Source organism: Rhinolophus hipposideros (genome assembly GCF_964194185.1).
Source record: "Rhinolophus hipposideros genome assembly, chromosome: 16".
Taxonomy (NCBI): domain Eukaryota; kingdom Metazoa; phylum Chordata; class Mammalia; order Chiroptera; family Rhinolophidae; genus Rhinolophus; species Rhinolophus hipposideros.
Window position 1 is genome coordinate 5,422,469 of NC_138062.1, and position 15,945 is coordinate 5,438,413.

Genomic DNA, 15,945 nt, shown 5'->3' on the forward strand with positions numbered 1-15,945 from the left:
TTTCCTATCTATACCTTCCTCATCTTCAGGTTTGTATTTCTAATTTGTACTACTTCTGAGTCTTGAGTCAGCTGTCTTCCAGACCAGTGCTTTTCAAACTATAGGGAAGGTTTTAAAAGTTACCGTGTGTCACAGATCAGCACTTTTGTAAAATACAACAAACAACTTACTGGAAAAGGTTAAAAAATAGAAATTTGTATTAGATTCAACAGATGGAAATTACTTTGTCAACTTGCAATAAAAGCTTGTAAACATATATTCTCTTTTTCTGTACTTAGCTCATCATGAACCAGCAATAAATAGCTTGCGGGCCATACTTTGAGTAGCACTGCACTGTACCTTTTCTCTTGGATTTTTCAAAGGCACTTCAAGACTGACCTCAAGAACTTGTATTTTCTCCAGCAGAACAAAGCAGCCCTTTTCAGTTTTTCGCATTTCAGTATTCAGAAACCTAGGAGTCATCTGAGACACCGCTCTTTCTTCCATCTAGCATATTCAGTCCACCACTAAGTTCTGTGTATCACCTATTTTCCACGTTCCTCTTCTTCACTCCGATCCCACTGCTTCCACGTTGATCCCGGACACCATCCTCTCTCACCTGGACTGCTCACTACACTAGCCTTCCACTTCCTTTCTACTTTGCAGCCAGAATGATCTTTAAAATGAAGGTCCTGTCATCACCCTTTCTTTCAGCCCTCACTGGCCTCCAGTTGCTGTCAGAATAAAGGCCGGCAGCTTGATACAGCCTTCTGCCCTTGAACTTGACTTAACCGCTCCTCGTCTCCCACCACTCTGCCTGTGCGCTTTCCCTCCCGTGTGCCGCGCACGTGCCGTGCTCCCTGCTGCCCAGGACCTCTGTACATGCTTTTCTGTTTGCTGAGAAGTATCTTTGCTTTCTCTTCATTTAGTTAATTCCTTCTTTTCCTTCAGATCTGAATTGAAACATTACCTGGAGAAGCATTTTCTTATTCTTCCAAATTAGATCAGATCCCACATTAAAGCCTTTCCTAGCGCTCTGAGTCATTTTTTATTGCGTTAATCTTAGTTTATAATTATGCAGTTGCTCAGTGATTGTTTAATAACTCTCTTATCCTATTAGATTGCAAGCTCTGCTGACTGTGCCTGCTTTTGTATCCCCAGTGTCTAGCGGAGTGTCTGCCATGTAGTAGGCACATAGTAAATATTTGCTGAATGACTGAATGAAGGTGGATGGTTGTTTGAAATTACCTTTACTATCTCGTTAGTTTACCTGGCACAGAGGTGAATGTGAAGTTAGTTAATGGAGAGTGAGATATATTTTTAAAGTGTTAAGGGAAGTGTATGGAGGACAGCTTGAGTAGATTTGCGTGCTATAAGCAGCACATACAGTGGAGATGCACTGGGAGTCAGGCCGGGGATGGAATTTGACCGTGACCGCCATGGGTGATAGGAGGCCGTGGCAGTGTGTCGAGAAGCCTGTGGTTTGTCAAGTCCTGGTACATGGCGAAGCTAGGGTAGGATGGAGGGATGAGAAGAAAACCTGCAATCCTGCTGAGGACTGATAACACCTGTGAGGTAACTATCCCAAGGGAAGGGTAGGTAATTCGCTGAAGTTCAGGAAGAAAAAAGTGGCAGAAACTGAACGTCATGAGGCCATCATCACCCAGGAAGCTCTGCTGCTGATGCGTACGCTGCACAGGAAACGCGGTGCTCACAGGGCAGCTGAACTGCTTCGCAGCCTCGCTTGTTAGGCAACGTGCTCATGTTATTTTATACTCAGTACTGTTAGTCTTAGCTCGGTGAAATGCTTTGTTTATCTGATGTTTATCTCATGTCATCAGATGACAGGAGCAGAATAAACATGTTGGGAAGTTATTTTGTAGTGGTAGAAAGTAATGTAAATTAGACACTTTTTGCTTTTATTGACTTAATTACTTTTTAATTACTTTTGGTTATTAAGGAACAGTAATGTTAGCATTCTATGATCATGTATGTGTCTATAATGCATTTTATAACAGTTTGTGGCAGGTTAAAATTTTATTGATTCATGGATTTTGTGCTGTAAAGAAAAATTCTGTGTACTCATTTACTGCATTCGTTCATTTCACAGATATTTATTATGCAGCTACTATATTTAATGCACGTCCAGGCATTGGAGATACAAAGTAAATAGGACTCAGTTCTAGCCCCAAAGCAGCATAGTTTAGGAGAAAGTCAGACTGTCAAACAAATGAATATTATGATGTTCAGTGTCAGTATCTGGCAGCTTGGGGTGTTGGGAGGACAGGGGAGGGGCAGCTAAGCAAATGTGGAGCTGGAGGGGGTGGGGAAAAAGGAGTGGAGATTTTAGCACATCGTTTTCAGAGGTGTTGGTAACTGGGCTAAATTCAGGGCCCCTCTGGCCAAAAGTTGAAATCACGAATGGTCGTTTCAGTCATTGCATGTGTGTTTGCCCAGGGTGTTATTGTCTTATCATCCGTGTGTTCTTGGGAATAGAGAAGAAGCGCTGATGGCTATTATGTGGGTCAGAAGTGGAAACATGACTAATCCTCTAGTCAGGTGATGTACCAGGTCCCTGTTCAAGCCTTTCTCCACCAGCAACCAACTTGACTTCGAATTTAGTGTGCGAAGCTTGGAGACACCTTGTTGCAGGTGTGCTCGCTTCTTGATGAAACTAAAGATTTTTCTTTTAAATAATGAAAACTAAAACCCACTTCATAAAACATCCAGTTTTAGTTCGCACGTTACTGTTAGTGGAGCCTCAAAAAAGGTTTGGTGTCAAGTCTGTTAAAATAAGTATCACAGCCGTGCTTTCTCCAGGGTAATGTACGTGCCTTCGTGTGATGATGTGGATGGAGAGAGGATTTTTATTTACTCCACAAGAAAGCATGCTTTAACTTCAGATATGAAACGGTACGAGATCATTTTCTTTTCCTTCTTGGTAGATGACAAAGTTCCTAAAAAATTCCAGAATTCCCTTGTTCAACTTGGGCTGAGCACCATGAAGTCTGCAAATACATGTATAGGCCGACCGGTGTTGCTTACCAGTTTGCATGGAAAGCAAGAGGTGAGACTTCTTTTTATTCCCTTAGTTTAGAGAGATTTGCCATGTTTGTGATTTTAATTTTCAACACCTGCAGGAATAAATGAAAATCTATAATTTAAAAGACCCTTGCATCTTTATTATAAACTTTCCTTTTGTTTGAAGTCTACGACTGCGATGGGAATACAGCCCCTAAATGTTGTAATGGAGAGAGGTCTGTGCTTGGGAGGTAGTGAGACACACACACGATCGTCCCTCTTTCTCCCAGTCTGTTAGTTATTTTTCATTACAGAAATTATTTTAGGGTCTGAAGGTCATACAAATATTTGATCACCCTCCCTGTTTTCAGCTGTGTTTCTCCTTGCTGCCACTCATCGTACCTGAGAGTCTAAGCCCAGACCTTTTTCTGGGTCATGTTTGGCAGCTTGGCTTTCTTCTCTGCTGCCAGCCCCTGCCCCTGCCCCTCCGTATCTTCTGCTGCTTCGTTATACAGGTTCTCTCATCCACTGGGGCCCTCTGGAAAGGTTTCAAAAGCTCTTATCGGCTGATGGCACACCTCCCATTCTTTTCATTGTTCTGGGCTTATACTTTTAAAAATCCTTTACTGTGTCTGTGGAAGAGAACACTCCAAATGCGTGAACTCAGCCCACCTTCTGGAGCTAGAAATGGTCGCTTCTCTCCCTCACATCTAAGTGATGAGATCCAGGTTCCCACGAAGCCCTTAGGCCAGGCCCCTCACCATTGCCTGGGCGCAGCGTATGCTCCAGGGGGGCCTACCTGACAGGTAGCTTGCCTTCAGTGTTTTTCTCCTCTTCTCACCTGCTAATGCCTTTGTCTCTTCCGAAATCAACCTTTCACATCTTCCACCGTTTTCACTATGGGATCTTTCCTAACCTTCACAAAAAGATGCAAAATTTATAAAACCTTTTTTGGGTGACTTGTGTCAGATTGTAACGCCTTTGGGTAAGGACTGTGTTTGCAGATCCGTGTCCTTGGCTGTGCTTAGTTAACTGCCTTATAAAGTAATGATGTTCTATGAATATTTATTTTCTCATCGTCTCATTTTCTGTGTTCTGGGCAGGTCTATACGGCCTGGCCTGTGTCCGGATTTCCTGCAGGCAAGGTTGGCCTGAGTGATATCGCACAGAAGAATGTGGGTGTCAGGGTTGGTGATACCATCCGGGTCCAGCCTCTTCTGGGTGCTGTGCTGCAGGCTGAGGAGATGGACGTGGCACTCAGGTTTGGCTCTTTTCTTTGGTGGCTGCATCAGCACCGCTGGGTAGGAATAGTTGAACAAGAATCACAAATGTGAACCACATACGTAATTCTGCATTTTCTAGTAACCACATTTAAAAAGTAAAGAGAAACAGATGAAATTAATTGTAATTGTGTATTTTGTTTAACTAATATATATAAAATCTTATTTTAACTTGTAATAACTATAAAAATGATCAATAAGATTTTGCATTCAGTTTTTCAAATTAAGTCTTCAAAATTCAGTATGTATATTACAGTAGGAGCACATCTCAGTTTGGACTAGCTACATTGTAAGCATTCGATGGCCAGGTGTGCTGAGTGGCGAGTGGCCTACAGTATTTATTAGACACACAAGCTAGGTGAGTGCTGTGTAACCTAGGGACTAGGGACTCTAATGTCCTGTCTCTCGAGTATGCTCTGACAGTGTCGTGAGAGGAATTATTACTGACGAATGTTTAATGCTGTATTTCATTTTGGTTTGCAGTATAATCAGGGCTTCTTGTCTTTTTTACAGTTATAAAGAAGGGAGTAGATTACGGTGAGTAGGCAAGAAACAAGTTTTAATTAAGACTGCGCGAGCCAAGTACTTGATTGTCTATTTTAACTCCATGATTATTCAATCTAGTGAAAGTTATTTCTATCAGGTTTTTAAGTAGTCCCTCACCAAAGACTAATTGTTTGAATCAACCTGTCAAAGTATAGCCCATCCTGGAAAATCTGTATCTGACGGGATTGTGACTCATTTTATGAACCCATATCAAAGTTTGTTTTAAAAATTAACATCTTTTGATACTTTCATATCACCTTAGTAATAGTTTGGGGGATGTGTTTATATTACATGCAGTAATCACAAAACATTTTCCAATTTAGCTTTATTTAAAAATGTTTTCTCTTTTGCTAGTTTTATAGATGCCAAGCTGGAGCTTTGGCACATTTTTTCCTTTAAAAACAGGAAGATGTTTTCAGAGCATTTAATAACCATGTAACAAATAGTAAATAAAAGGCAGAAAGGAAAAGGAACACCACGTATCTTGAGGACCAGCTGTGTACTATCTCACACGCACACACATTTTTTTCCTTTTTATTTAATCCTTGAACATCCTGCAAGGTATCCATACTCACCCTTTTTCTCAGATGAGGAAACGGGCTCGGTGAGCAGTAACTTGCCCGCCCTTGTAGATGTTACTGAGCACTACTGTGCAGATTGCGCAGGGTTACTCTTCACTGTTTGCATGCAGGGCTGCAGTCACTCCTCAGTAGCTGGGTTTTTTATGACCTACTAACTTGTGTGAACTCTTGAGGGCACAGCAGTCTTATGTAATAATGATCACCTACTGTGTTTTAAATGGAAGCTTGGTTTTAAAATTTTTTATTAAAAAAAAAAAAGTGTATGTTTTAAATGTGGCAGTGGAACTTAGACAAGAAACTTAATTTCCAAGAAAAATCTGTCATTTTTATCTGCTGCTTAACTTGTACAGTATTTGAAGTTTTTCATTAGAAAGTTTAGAGCTCCTTCTAGTGGAAATGATTTTGTCTGCACCCATTCTTTTTCAAAAGCAAACGTGTTTTTTCTGCTTTTGTAAATATCTCTATTCAGAGTTTAATAAATAGAAACAATTTAAGTACAACTTGGTTCAGAGTTCTATAAATAAGTAAATTTAAGCATTTAGGGAGACACATATGATTTCCTCTTTAGTTTATACATATATTTGATTCATGAAATTTCTTCCTTGTTCTCTTTCTCTTTTATATGAATACACAGATCATTCTTAATATTTGTGGTAGTTTTGTTCTATAAAATTGCCACGAACATTGGATTAGCAAACACTGAACCATTTAAATATATATATATATTTTATGTAGATTATAATCCTAAATCCTTAAAACAGCTCATTCTGGTGTATTCCATTTTCTTTATTTTACAAAAGAGAAGAGGTAGATCAGAAGTGTTAAATTAAGTACCTTGCCTGAGGCCATCCCACTCACAGATGCCCATATTAGGGATTGGTACCCCCTCCCGTTGTCCCAAGGAGTCAACCCTCCTCCCACTAGCCCCTGAGCTAGAACTTTCTGCTCTCTGCTACACTGCCTCTCTGGTCATCTCTGATAAGAGATGAAACAAGAGGTCTTTTTCACCCTCAGCCTTGTAAGTGTTGGGCGACTTAACTTTTTCGCCTGCTCTGCTCACATCCACAAGTGCCTGGGAAAGCTCTGCTAGTATTGATTGGGGGCTGACAAGTAGATTTTAGCAAGTCAGTGAATTTGCACATGGGGAATCTGCACCATTACTCTTTTTCGTATTTCTGCCTCTTCAGCAATAGTGCTATATAGGATTTATTTTTCCTGAAAGATAATTTATACATTATGCAAAGAGAATGAAGTGAACTATTTATTCTAATAATAAAAGCCTTTCTTCAAGCTAGGCAAGTTCAGTGAAGGAATGATTAATTTAGGCCAGTATTTTTCAAATGTTTTTGACTGAAAATAAAAAATACACTTTTCATTGTGATTAATTGTACATAGCTATCTACAGTAGATACACTTAAACAGTGCACATTTGCACATGTGTGCACCTGTATGGACATAAGTATATAGATATATGTGTGTCTAATAAAATAATGTTTTACAGAGCAGTTTTTACCCTTTCTATGTATGATGTACTCTACAGACAGGTTACCTAGCATTTCCCTAGGTAGACAGGGTGGTCCCTGGTGGAATAAATAAAGACAGCCATATCCTAAATCTCCAGGTTTTGAAATCACTCCTTCGTTCCAGGACAAAATGTAACAAGGCCTTGAGGTTAATCATAAAATTCCTTTTGGCCTGACAAATGGAGCAGATCTGATAGATAAGAGTGGGTTATTTTGCTAATTCCTTCAGGATGGGCAAGCAGAACAAACCTGTTAGACGAATTTCATTAGAACGCACCAGTTCCCTTCAAACAGTTCCCTTTTTCAAACAGCTCCCCTTCCCCAAACAGGCAAGGGAAGGTATAAAAGTAAGAGCTTTTGCCTCAGTCATGGAGCACCCCCATTTGGGATCCCCTCGCACTCAGGAGCGCTGACCCTTTGCTTTCAATAAACTCTCTTTTTAAAACTCTTTGCCTCTCCTGGGTCTGTGTTTCCATTCTTGGGTCTCATGAGACACGATTCCGGCACTCACTCACTCACTCCAAAGTCCGGACTCACAGACACATATTCCTTCTTCACTCTGACATTTTATATTCTGTTTAAAAAGGTGCTGGATGGGACTGACTGATATGGTTTCATGATCCATTAATGGATTGTACCCTATGTTTTAAAGAACACTGATTGAGGCCTGTAAGATACCAAACTGCAAATGACATTTTCATGGCTATAAGAAATACCTGGAAATTGTAAATCATTCCAAAATTGTGTAAATCATTCCGGGTTGTAAACTAATTACACTTTTGATTAAGTCTACATTACAACTATGTACTTGTCATTTTGTATTACTTTTAGTTTCTCGTGTACTTAATCTTTTTCCTGTTTACGTCACCTCCACCCTTTACAGTGACAAAAATGTGGAGATTAATGAAGAACAATTAGCTGGTTGTCTTCTGAGAAAACTAGGTAAGAGATTTTAAACAGTTTTTTAAATTATAAGAAGCAAGGCAGCAGCAAATAATGGGTCTTCAAGGTCTTGTATACTTAATAGTTTTCTTCAGAACAATGTAGAGAATATTCTTCTCAATGAATTACTGTCCCATTAAGATAGGGATTTGGGTTTTTTCCCCAATGTATTAATTGGCACTTGAGTAGCAGAGAGAATATATGACTTGTCTGCACAAAGTCGGTGGTAGAACTGAGGCTTGAGCCCTTGAGCTCTGGCTCTTTTCAGGGAGAAGCATCATCGTGGCATGTTGGTTGAGGTGTACCATTTTAGGTTAGTTTATTATCGGAGGTGGGGTGCATGGCTGTTTGTTGTTGTAGTTGGTAGAATCTTAGATGTATGGCATGTAGAGAATTTCAGAGAATCATCTTGTCCTTTGATCTGCAGGTAGTGATCTGTCATTGGGGGAATATCAGGTCCTTTATTTTTCATGACAATTATTTTAATACTCCCATCTTTGATTGTCTTTTCAGTCATATTTGTTAATAGATGAAATAAATTGCTATTAAACATTAAATGGATGAAAAATTGTGCTGACCTATATATTCATAATTGTTTTCTAGATGGCAAGATTGTTCTACCAGGCAACTTTCTGTATATTACATTCTATGGACGACCGTGCAAGTTGCAAGTGTTGCGAGTGAAAGGAGCAGATGGCATGATACTAAGAAGGCTTCAGCATGACCCTGACAGTGGTGCCCGGGGAGTGGCCGCAGAACAGTCCAGCATAGAAGCCAGTACCCTGGATATGTCCTTACAACTAAGCCAGTTGGACCTGGAAGAACACCACGACCCGACATCCAGCAGTACTCCTTGCAAACCAGTCGATGGCAGAATGACAGACAGAGCTGGTGACATTTTGTCGGATGTCACAAAGAGTCCTGGTGGCAGCAGTGGACTTGGGCTGGAGGAAGTCACAAGTCTTAAGTGTAGTTTTGCATCTGCCAGGGAAGGAAAGGAACATCTTATCAGTGAGGAGAGATTGCTTGAGTCAGCCAGCATGGGAACAAAATGCAACACCGACACTTTTTATTTTATTTCTCCAACAACCAGAGTCAATTTTACAAAGATGCGTACAAATTCAAAAGAGCAAGACAACCAATTCAGAGTGACGTATGACATGATAGGAGGCCTAGACAGTCAGCTGACAGCAATTAGAGAAATAATTGAATTGCCTCTCAAACAGCCTGAAGTTTTCAAGAGTTATGGTATGTTTTCTTCAGTGTATTGCCCCCAAAAGTGTTCTATTCAAACTCAGAAGCCATTGGCTCATTCTACTTACCTAATACTCGTTCACCCTCTATTCCTAGTTTTCTTTCCTGAGTGGTAGGGATGGTAGGAGGTGTGAGTTGCTTTGGGAGAGGCCAGTTAGATGAGCCTATTTTTATGCCTGGTCTCCCTTAGTTGCAGCCTTGTCTTTTAATTATGTACTTCCACAGTTATTTCTGTTGGATCTAGAATAAATATTTTGTCATACTAGAACAGCTGTAATATCTAAAGAAATAAACCACACATTCAGATAACGCTGGATAAAACTCCTTGGTTAGAAAATATAGCTGTGTGACTTGGTTCCTAGGAAACTCAGGGCTTCCTCTGTGTGGTTACTGCCCAGATTCTCTGCATATATTTGGTGATTTGCTTTTTTGTTTTTCATGAAAAAATGTATATATATTTTCATGAAATTTTGTGTGTGTGTGTGTGTGTGTGTGTGTATACATATATTTAAATAAATAAAATGAACCCTTGAATTGACATTTTGCTAATATTGCTTATATTCTCCAAGATATGTCTAGTTGGATGAAAATGGGGATTGGTGGCTGGCTTTATGCCCTTGTTGTATCTAGACTTTTTTTTCTGAGAATCTGGGACTGAGTGGGTGTCCAGCCAGTTTTGTACCTGGCCAGTTGGGTCCACAGAGCAAAAAACAGGCATTGCTAGAGATCAGTGTTTGGGCTTGTTGGTACATATTTCTGGGCGGGGTGGGGGGAATAAGGTCTGACTCCTCCTCCTGTTTTGTGATACAAGGCAAATGTATGTTTTTAACTCATGTTTGAAGTCATATGACGACACGAGAAACCTTGTAATGCTAAATCCAGTGTTGGCTTTTTTTCCTTCTAGGAATTCCTGCCCCTAGAGGAGTGTTGCTCTATGGCCCTCCGGGTACTGGAAAGACAATGATCGCCAAGGCTGTTGCTAATGAAGTCGGAGCTTATGTTTCTGTTATAAATGGTCCTGAGATTATCAGCAAGTAGGTGCATAATTTGACAGAATGAACGATATTAGTAAATACACTTCTTAAATGTGATTTTTAAAAATGGTTGCATTCTATTCTGTCTGGATGTTTCATATGTTAAAATAGTTTATATTTGCTTTTTAATGTATATAAAAATTAAGTTCGAAAAATAATTTAAGTATTCTAGAAATATTTGGAAAGTCACATGAGCTTTATAGACAAAGCTTTAAAAACAATAAGAGTTGGTCCTTAAATGTATTTTATTTATTTCAGATTCTATGGGGAGACCGAAGCAAAGTTACGTCAGATATTTGCTGAAGCCACTCTGCGGTATTCTTTATTTTTAAATGTTTGAAGTTAGTAGTCAAGGCTGTATTAAAGTAGAGATACTAGCATTTTATACAAAGCATGCAAGAATAGTACAAAACTAACAGTGACAGCACTAGAAATTGATTGTAAATCTAATTATGTTCTGTCTAACCTATTTCTATCTAATACTGTTTTGGAAGTTTGGTAAATGAGTTATTAAATTACATAAGGTAGCAAAAGGTATAAACTTCCAGTCTTAAAATAAATAAATCGTGAGGATGAAGTCTACAGCATGGCTACTATGTTTAGTAAAACTGTATTGCACATTTGGAAGTTGTAAGGAGAGGAGATCCTAAAAGATCTCATCACAAAAATAAGCGTTGTAACTGATGGTGACAGATGTCAACCAGACATTTTGCAGTATGTACAAATATTAACCATTATGTTGTACACCTGAAACTAATATAGTTATATTCTGATTATATCCCAATTTAAAAATTGCATGAGTTAATAACTAAGACAGTATTGTTTGATAAGTCACTTGACTTTGCTTGAGCATATAAATTTGCGGTTTTCTTTCTTTTGGGTAATTAGGCCTATCCAGCATATCTAGTTCCCTTAGTAAACTGCATTATAGTAGCCCTTTATGCTTAAAACTTTGTTTTATTTTACTTTTCTTCGAAGGGACAGATCTGTTGCCCTTTGACAGCGATTCTTATTGATGATTTTTCAGATTAGACTTCATGTTACATTGCAAGGAGAGTTAGAGTATCGTCTGTAACTTGGACTAATGTGATACTCTAATATGGCTATGTCTCTATCATAGGTTTGGTATTTAACTTACAATGACTGCTCTCTTATCAAAAGAACTTCCATTTTTAAAGTATTTGCTCCCAGTGATAGTAGATGAACCGAGTAATTTGGAGTCTCAGGACTGAAGGCTTGAGAACCAGGGGTATACCTTATGCTTAGTGTGTTTTTGTTGTCAGTGTTACGTTTCTAGTAGCTGAGAGTTCCTCTTGTGAGAGAATTCACATCTCCTTGGAAGAACTGATCATGTTTAAAGCTTTTTTTTAATAGGTAAAAAACGAGGGAGCATTTCTACTTTCTGTCCCTTGCACGTTAAACCTGCTCTGAGGGACAGCATCTCTGGCCAGAGCTCCTGAATCAATCCCAGTGTAACAATTTAGTGGCGTTAGTGGGCAGGTTCTGTCTATGCGTAGACTTATCTCATGTGCTATATAGACTGTTCGCAATGCTCTTCTTTGTGCTGAGGGCAGGCCTACTAGAATGCGATCTTGGTGAGTTAATAATTTGGGCTAGAATTCATCCAGCTTCACATCCTATTGCCTTCGTCTTTAATATTATTAACTAAAGCCTAAATATGTTATGTTGTGTTTCAGTTAAAAAATTAAAACTATTTCAGTTTTTAATCGAAATGCAGTGTATTAAATTTAAAGACTAAATGTATATTAGAGAGTTCACTTTACTTGTTTGTTTTTAGGCACCCATCAATTATTTTTATTGATGAACTGGATGCACTTTGCCCTAAAAGAGAAGGATCTCACAATGAAATGGAAAAAAGAATTGTAGCTTCACTTTTAACACTGATGGATGGTATTGGTTCAGTAAGTATAGTACCATATTGATTCTGTGTAGGAAGGGGTCAATTCTTAAAGTGTACATAAGTAGTAGCAAAAACTATCAAATATGTCTGAGTTTTGGGGTATTCTAGGATAACGGAAAATATTAGCCATAAAAACTAGAGGAAAGGCCCATTAAAATAATTTTCTTCAGCACATTTGTTAGTAACTGTTAGGACAGTATAACCTGGCATGTTTTTCTAGTATATAAGATAATATACAGTGATAGATTTCTTTTGTAATAAATGGTATTAACTTAAAAACCTGGAGCAAAAATCAGTAAGAAAGATTTAGCGATTAAATTTTAGGGGATTTTACAAAGAAATTTCATGAGTAAGTCTTGTATACCCATGTATAAATTGATTATTTTGGGGCTTTAAGTTTAGCAAGTGAAAGGAAGGAAAGTGAGAGTAATGGAAAACGTGTTTGTAGAGCATGCAAAAGGAATTTACCTTTTTACCAGATTCTCTGGACAGGGCATACGCTCTTATAATAATAAAATCTATGTGCTAATTATGAAAGGGAGATGCATATGACTAGTAGAAAACAGGAATGAAGAAAAGTTCTCTCAGGCTCCTGACAGCCATTAACCAGAAGAATACACTTTGTTTGTAGGATTGTAACTAACTCATTTTTTAGACTCATAATATATTAGAACCAAAAGAAACTTGAGAAATCATGTAATCCCAAGTCTTCCTTTTACACATTAAAAAAATAGACTGTTAGAACTTTTTGGTTTTTACTACCTTTTGGGAGTAACTGAACATGTGGAAATTACGTGAAGGTTTGGTATTAAATGTCTGTTATTTGCTAACTAACACATGGTACAATTTTAAGAGTAACACAAGAGAAGGGTTGCTACCTGGTGGAGGCTGAAGAACCACTTGGTTCTCAGTCTTGGGGCAGGACCTGGGTATGATCGTCATGTCCCAGGTTTGGTTCTGTTTATAAGCTGGAGAATCCAGTGGTGTTAGTATGTTGGAGATGGTGGTGCTCTAAGGACTGACCCACAGTAACAACGCTCACAAAAGGCTGATATATAAACCGGGATGCCAATTATTCACTTACAATAAGAAGTATAATTATGAAGCCGAGCAAATATCTGTTTATTAATGACTCTATTTTCACCTGAAAGGCAAATATATATGGAGAGCTGTACTATAACTAGAATTCCTGGTGAGTAGGAAGTCAGAGGAAGGCTCTGTGCTGAGGATCTTAATCGCTGTGTTACTGTACCTCTTCCTCTACCTCTGGGATAGGCCTGTGTGTACTGCTATTCTTACCCTTGGGTGGGGCTGGACGTATGTGACACTGATGTTTCAGTCTGAAGATATTTAAGGGCATGTATTTGTCTTCTCAATGCCTAATTCATGGATTCATTTATACCCCTGCATTTTCTGTTGGCACATCTAGTATAATTGATTAGATTTGCGTTTTCTTAGTTTGAATCCTATTGCAGTTAAGCGTGGGGTCATCTGATTAGAATGTTGGATATTAACTGTGATCATGATCATAGTTCTTTATAATTTGTTCCAGATTTCATTATCAGAGAGTAAGAGTCCATATGTATTCCAGGGTGGCTGATCCTCAGGTGTTAGTTATATTGCTATCTATATTTTCAGGAATTTAAAAACTTACCAAACCAAAAACAGTTCATATGTGAAGATTTCTTTGACAACTATGTAATAGAGCCTTGTTCTATTTGAATAATATGTAGGTCATAATCTTTGCTTTCAAATAGGGAAAAAGGACAACTTAAAACAGTGACATTAACTTAACTGTATGGTAGGTTATTATATGTTGTTATTCATTAGAATAGTGTCGGTAACATGCTAGACGTGGGTGAGACATCACTTAGGGTGGATTGGAGATGTAAGTATTGGAAAGCGTTCCAGTTGAGGGAGCATTTAGGCTAAGGTTTGGGAAATGTGGGATAAGTAATAAAAGTGTAAGGGATAGGACTCAGCAGCCTGGACAGTTAGAGGCATCCTTGTCTGTATAGCCAGTGTCTACATGTACGAGGTGTGATCAAATAATACGGTGAACGTTTAAATAAAATATTAAAAATTACAGTAAAAGACACATTGCTATTAATCCCCCTCAAAATCCCCCTCCCCCACTTCAAACACACTTATTCCATTGTTTTTGCCACTTTCTGAAGCAGTTCTGGAAGTCCTCTTTCATGAGTGTCTTTAGTTGTGCTGTCATGGCTGCCTCGATATCCTGATTCATTTTGACTTTGGAGAAGAGCCAGAAGTTACACCCTGCCAGATCCAGTAAATAAGGTAGATGAGGATACACAGTAATGTTTTTATTTGACAGAAATTGCCATATACCAGAAGCGATGTGTGACATGAAGTGTTGTCATGATGGAGGATGATTTACCGCACAATTTAAAACACACCTTCTCTTAACCGTAGCTCACACCCGACTGACTGCACCGAACAAATTGACACTTGTCACACACTGTTACTAAGGTTTGATGCGCCGCCTCCCATATTGAAGATCCCTGCCTTTCCGTTGGTTGGCACTCAGCAGCGGCATTCACTGTATTTTGTGATCACAATGGAAAGGCTCTATGTTACACGTTGCTTCTGGTATGGCAACTTCTGTCAAATAAAAACATAATGGTGTTTACTCATCTACCTTATTCACCGGATCTGGTACTGTGCGACTTCTGGCTCTTCCCCTAAGTCAAAATGATTCAGGACATCGAGGCAGCCATGAAGCACAACTACTCATGAAAGAGGACTTCCAGAACTGCTTCAGAAAGTGGCAAGAAGGATGGGATAAGTGTGTTCGAAGTGAGGGGGAGTATTTTGAGGGGGATTAATGGCCATGTGTGTTTTATTGTAATAAATTTTTTTATTAAACATTCACTGTATTTTTTGATCACACCTCCTCGTATATACAAAACTTCTGGAAGACTAATCTGTTTTCATTTTGTTTTGTTAGGAAGGAAGTGAAGGACGGGTGTTGGTCCTCGGGGCCACAAACCGCCCTCAGGCTTTGGATGCTGCACTCCGCAGACCTGGACGATTTGATAAGGAGATTGAGATTGGAGTTCCAAATGCTCAGGACCGGCTCGATATCCTCCAGAAGCTGCTTCTAAGGGTGCCACATTTGCTCACTGAAGCTGAGCTGCTCCAGCTGGCCAACAGTGCTCACGGATATGTGGGAGCCGACTTGAAAGCCTTGTGTAATGAAGCAGGTGAGAGGGGCTTGCTGTAGTCAGTCTGTACTGTTGGGCTTAGCTCTGCTTTCTGTACCTACTGATGATTTACATCTCGTTTCCTAATGGAAACGCATCATGTTTTCTAATCATAAAATACATATTTATTGGGAAAAAGCTAGGTAATTCAGAAAATGATAAAGAAGAAAGAAAAATCACTCTTAAACCTACCTCCTAAAGATAACCACTATTAGAGCGTGTATCCTTTCAACTTTTCATAATCAGATGCACACACACACACACACACACACAACACACACACGCGTAACCAGATGCATTAATGGCAGTGTTAATGCCAGTATTTGTTGGTATTGTACAGTGGAAATTAGGGTAGCTGCAGAAGGGTCACATTTTTGCTTCAGGATAAGCTTTGTGTTTGTGGAAGTGCTATAAAAGTACTTAGTGAAACCCAAGAGTTCTGTGCCGCAGAGTACGTGGCAGTGATGTGTGAGTCCAAATGTGTTTAAGGGCTGCTTTAACCAGGTGGCGTTGACTTGAAGACTCACCAGGATGTCACTGTAGTTACTTTTCAATGTTTGGGCAGTTGTTCAGAGTAATTGCAACCACAGGAAAGGTATCAAATAAAGGCAGTTTCTATAAGCTATTGAAATATTTG

General features: G+C 39.1%; 1 protein-coding gene across 5 annotated transcripts in view; it reads left to right on the forward strand.

The window, feature by feature from the left end:
- The window catches only part of AFG2A (AFG2 AAA ATPase homolog A), a 241,180-nt gene that overhangs the window by 1,869 nt on the left and 223,366 nt on the right, over positions 1-15,945 (forward strand). For 3 of the 5 annotated variants that reach the window (XM_081077504.1, XM_081077500.1, XM_081077502.1), the window contains exons 2-10: positions 2,925-3,046; positions 4,104-4,261; positions 4,794-4,817; positions 7,814-7,872; positions 8,476-9,120; positions 10,031-10,160; positions 10,419-10,475; positions 11,959-12,082; positions 15,053-15,308. In XM_081077504.1, the coding sequence (XP_080933630.1) occupies positions 2,925-3,046; positions 4,104-4,261; positions 4,794-4,817; positions 7,814-7,872; positions 8,476-9,120; positions 10,031-10,160; positions 10,419-10,475; positions 11,959-12,082; positions 15,053-15,308 (1,575 nt within the window). The remainder of the gene's footprint in view (positions 1-2,924; positions 3,047-4,103; positions 4,262-4,793; positions 4,818-7,813; positions 7,873-8,475; positions 9,121-10,030; positions 10,161-10,418; positions 10,476-11,958; positions 12,083-15,052; positions 15,309-15,945) is intronic. The other 2 variants (XM_081077501.1, XM_081077503.1) reach the window with 1 other exon arrangement.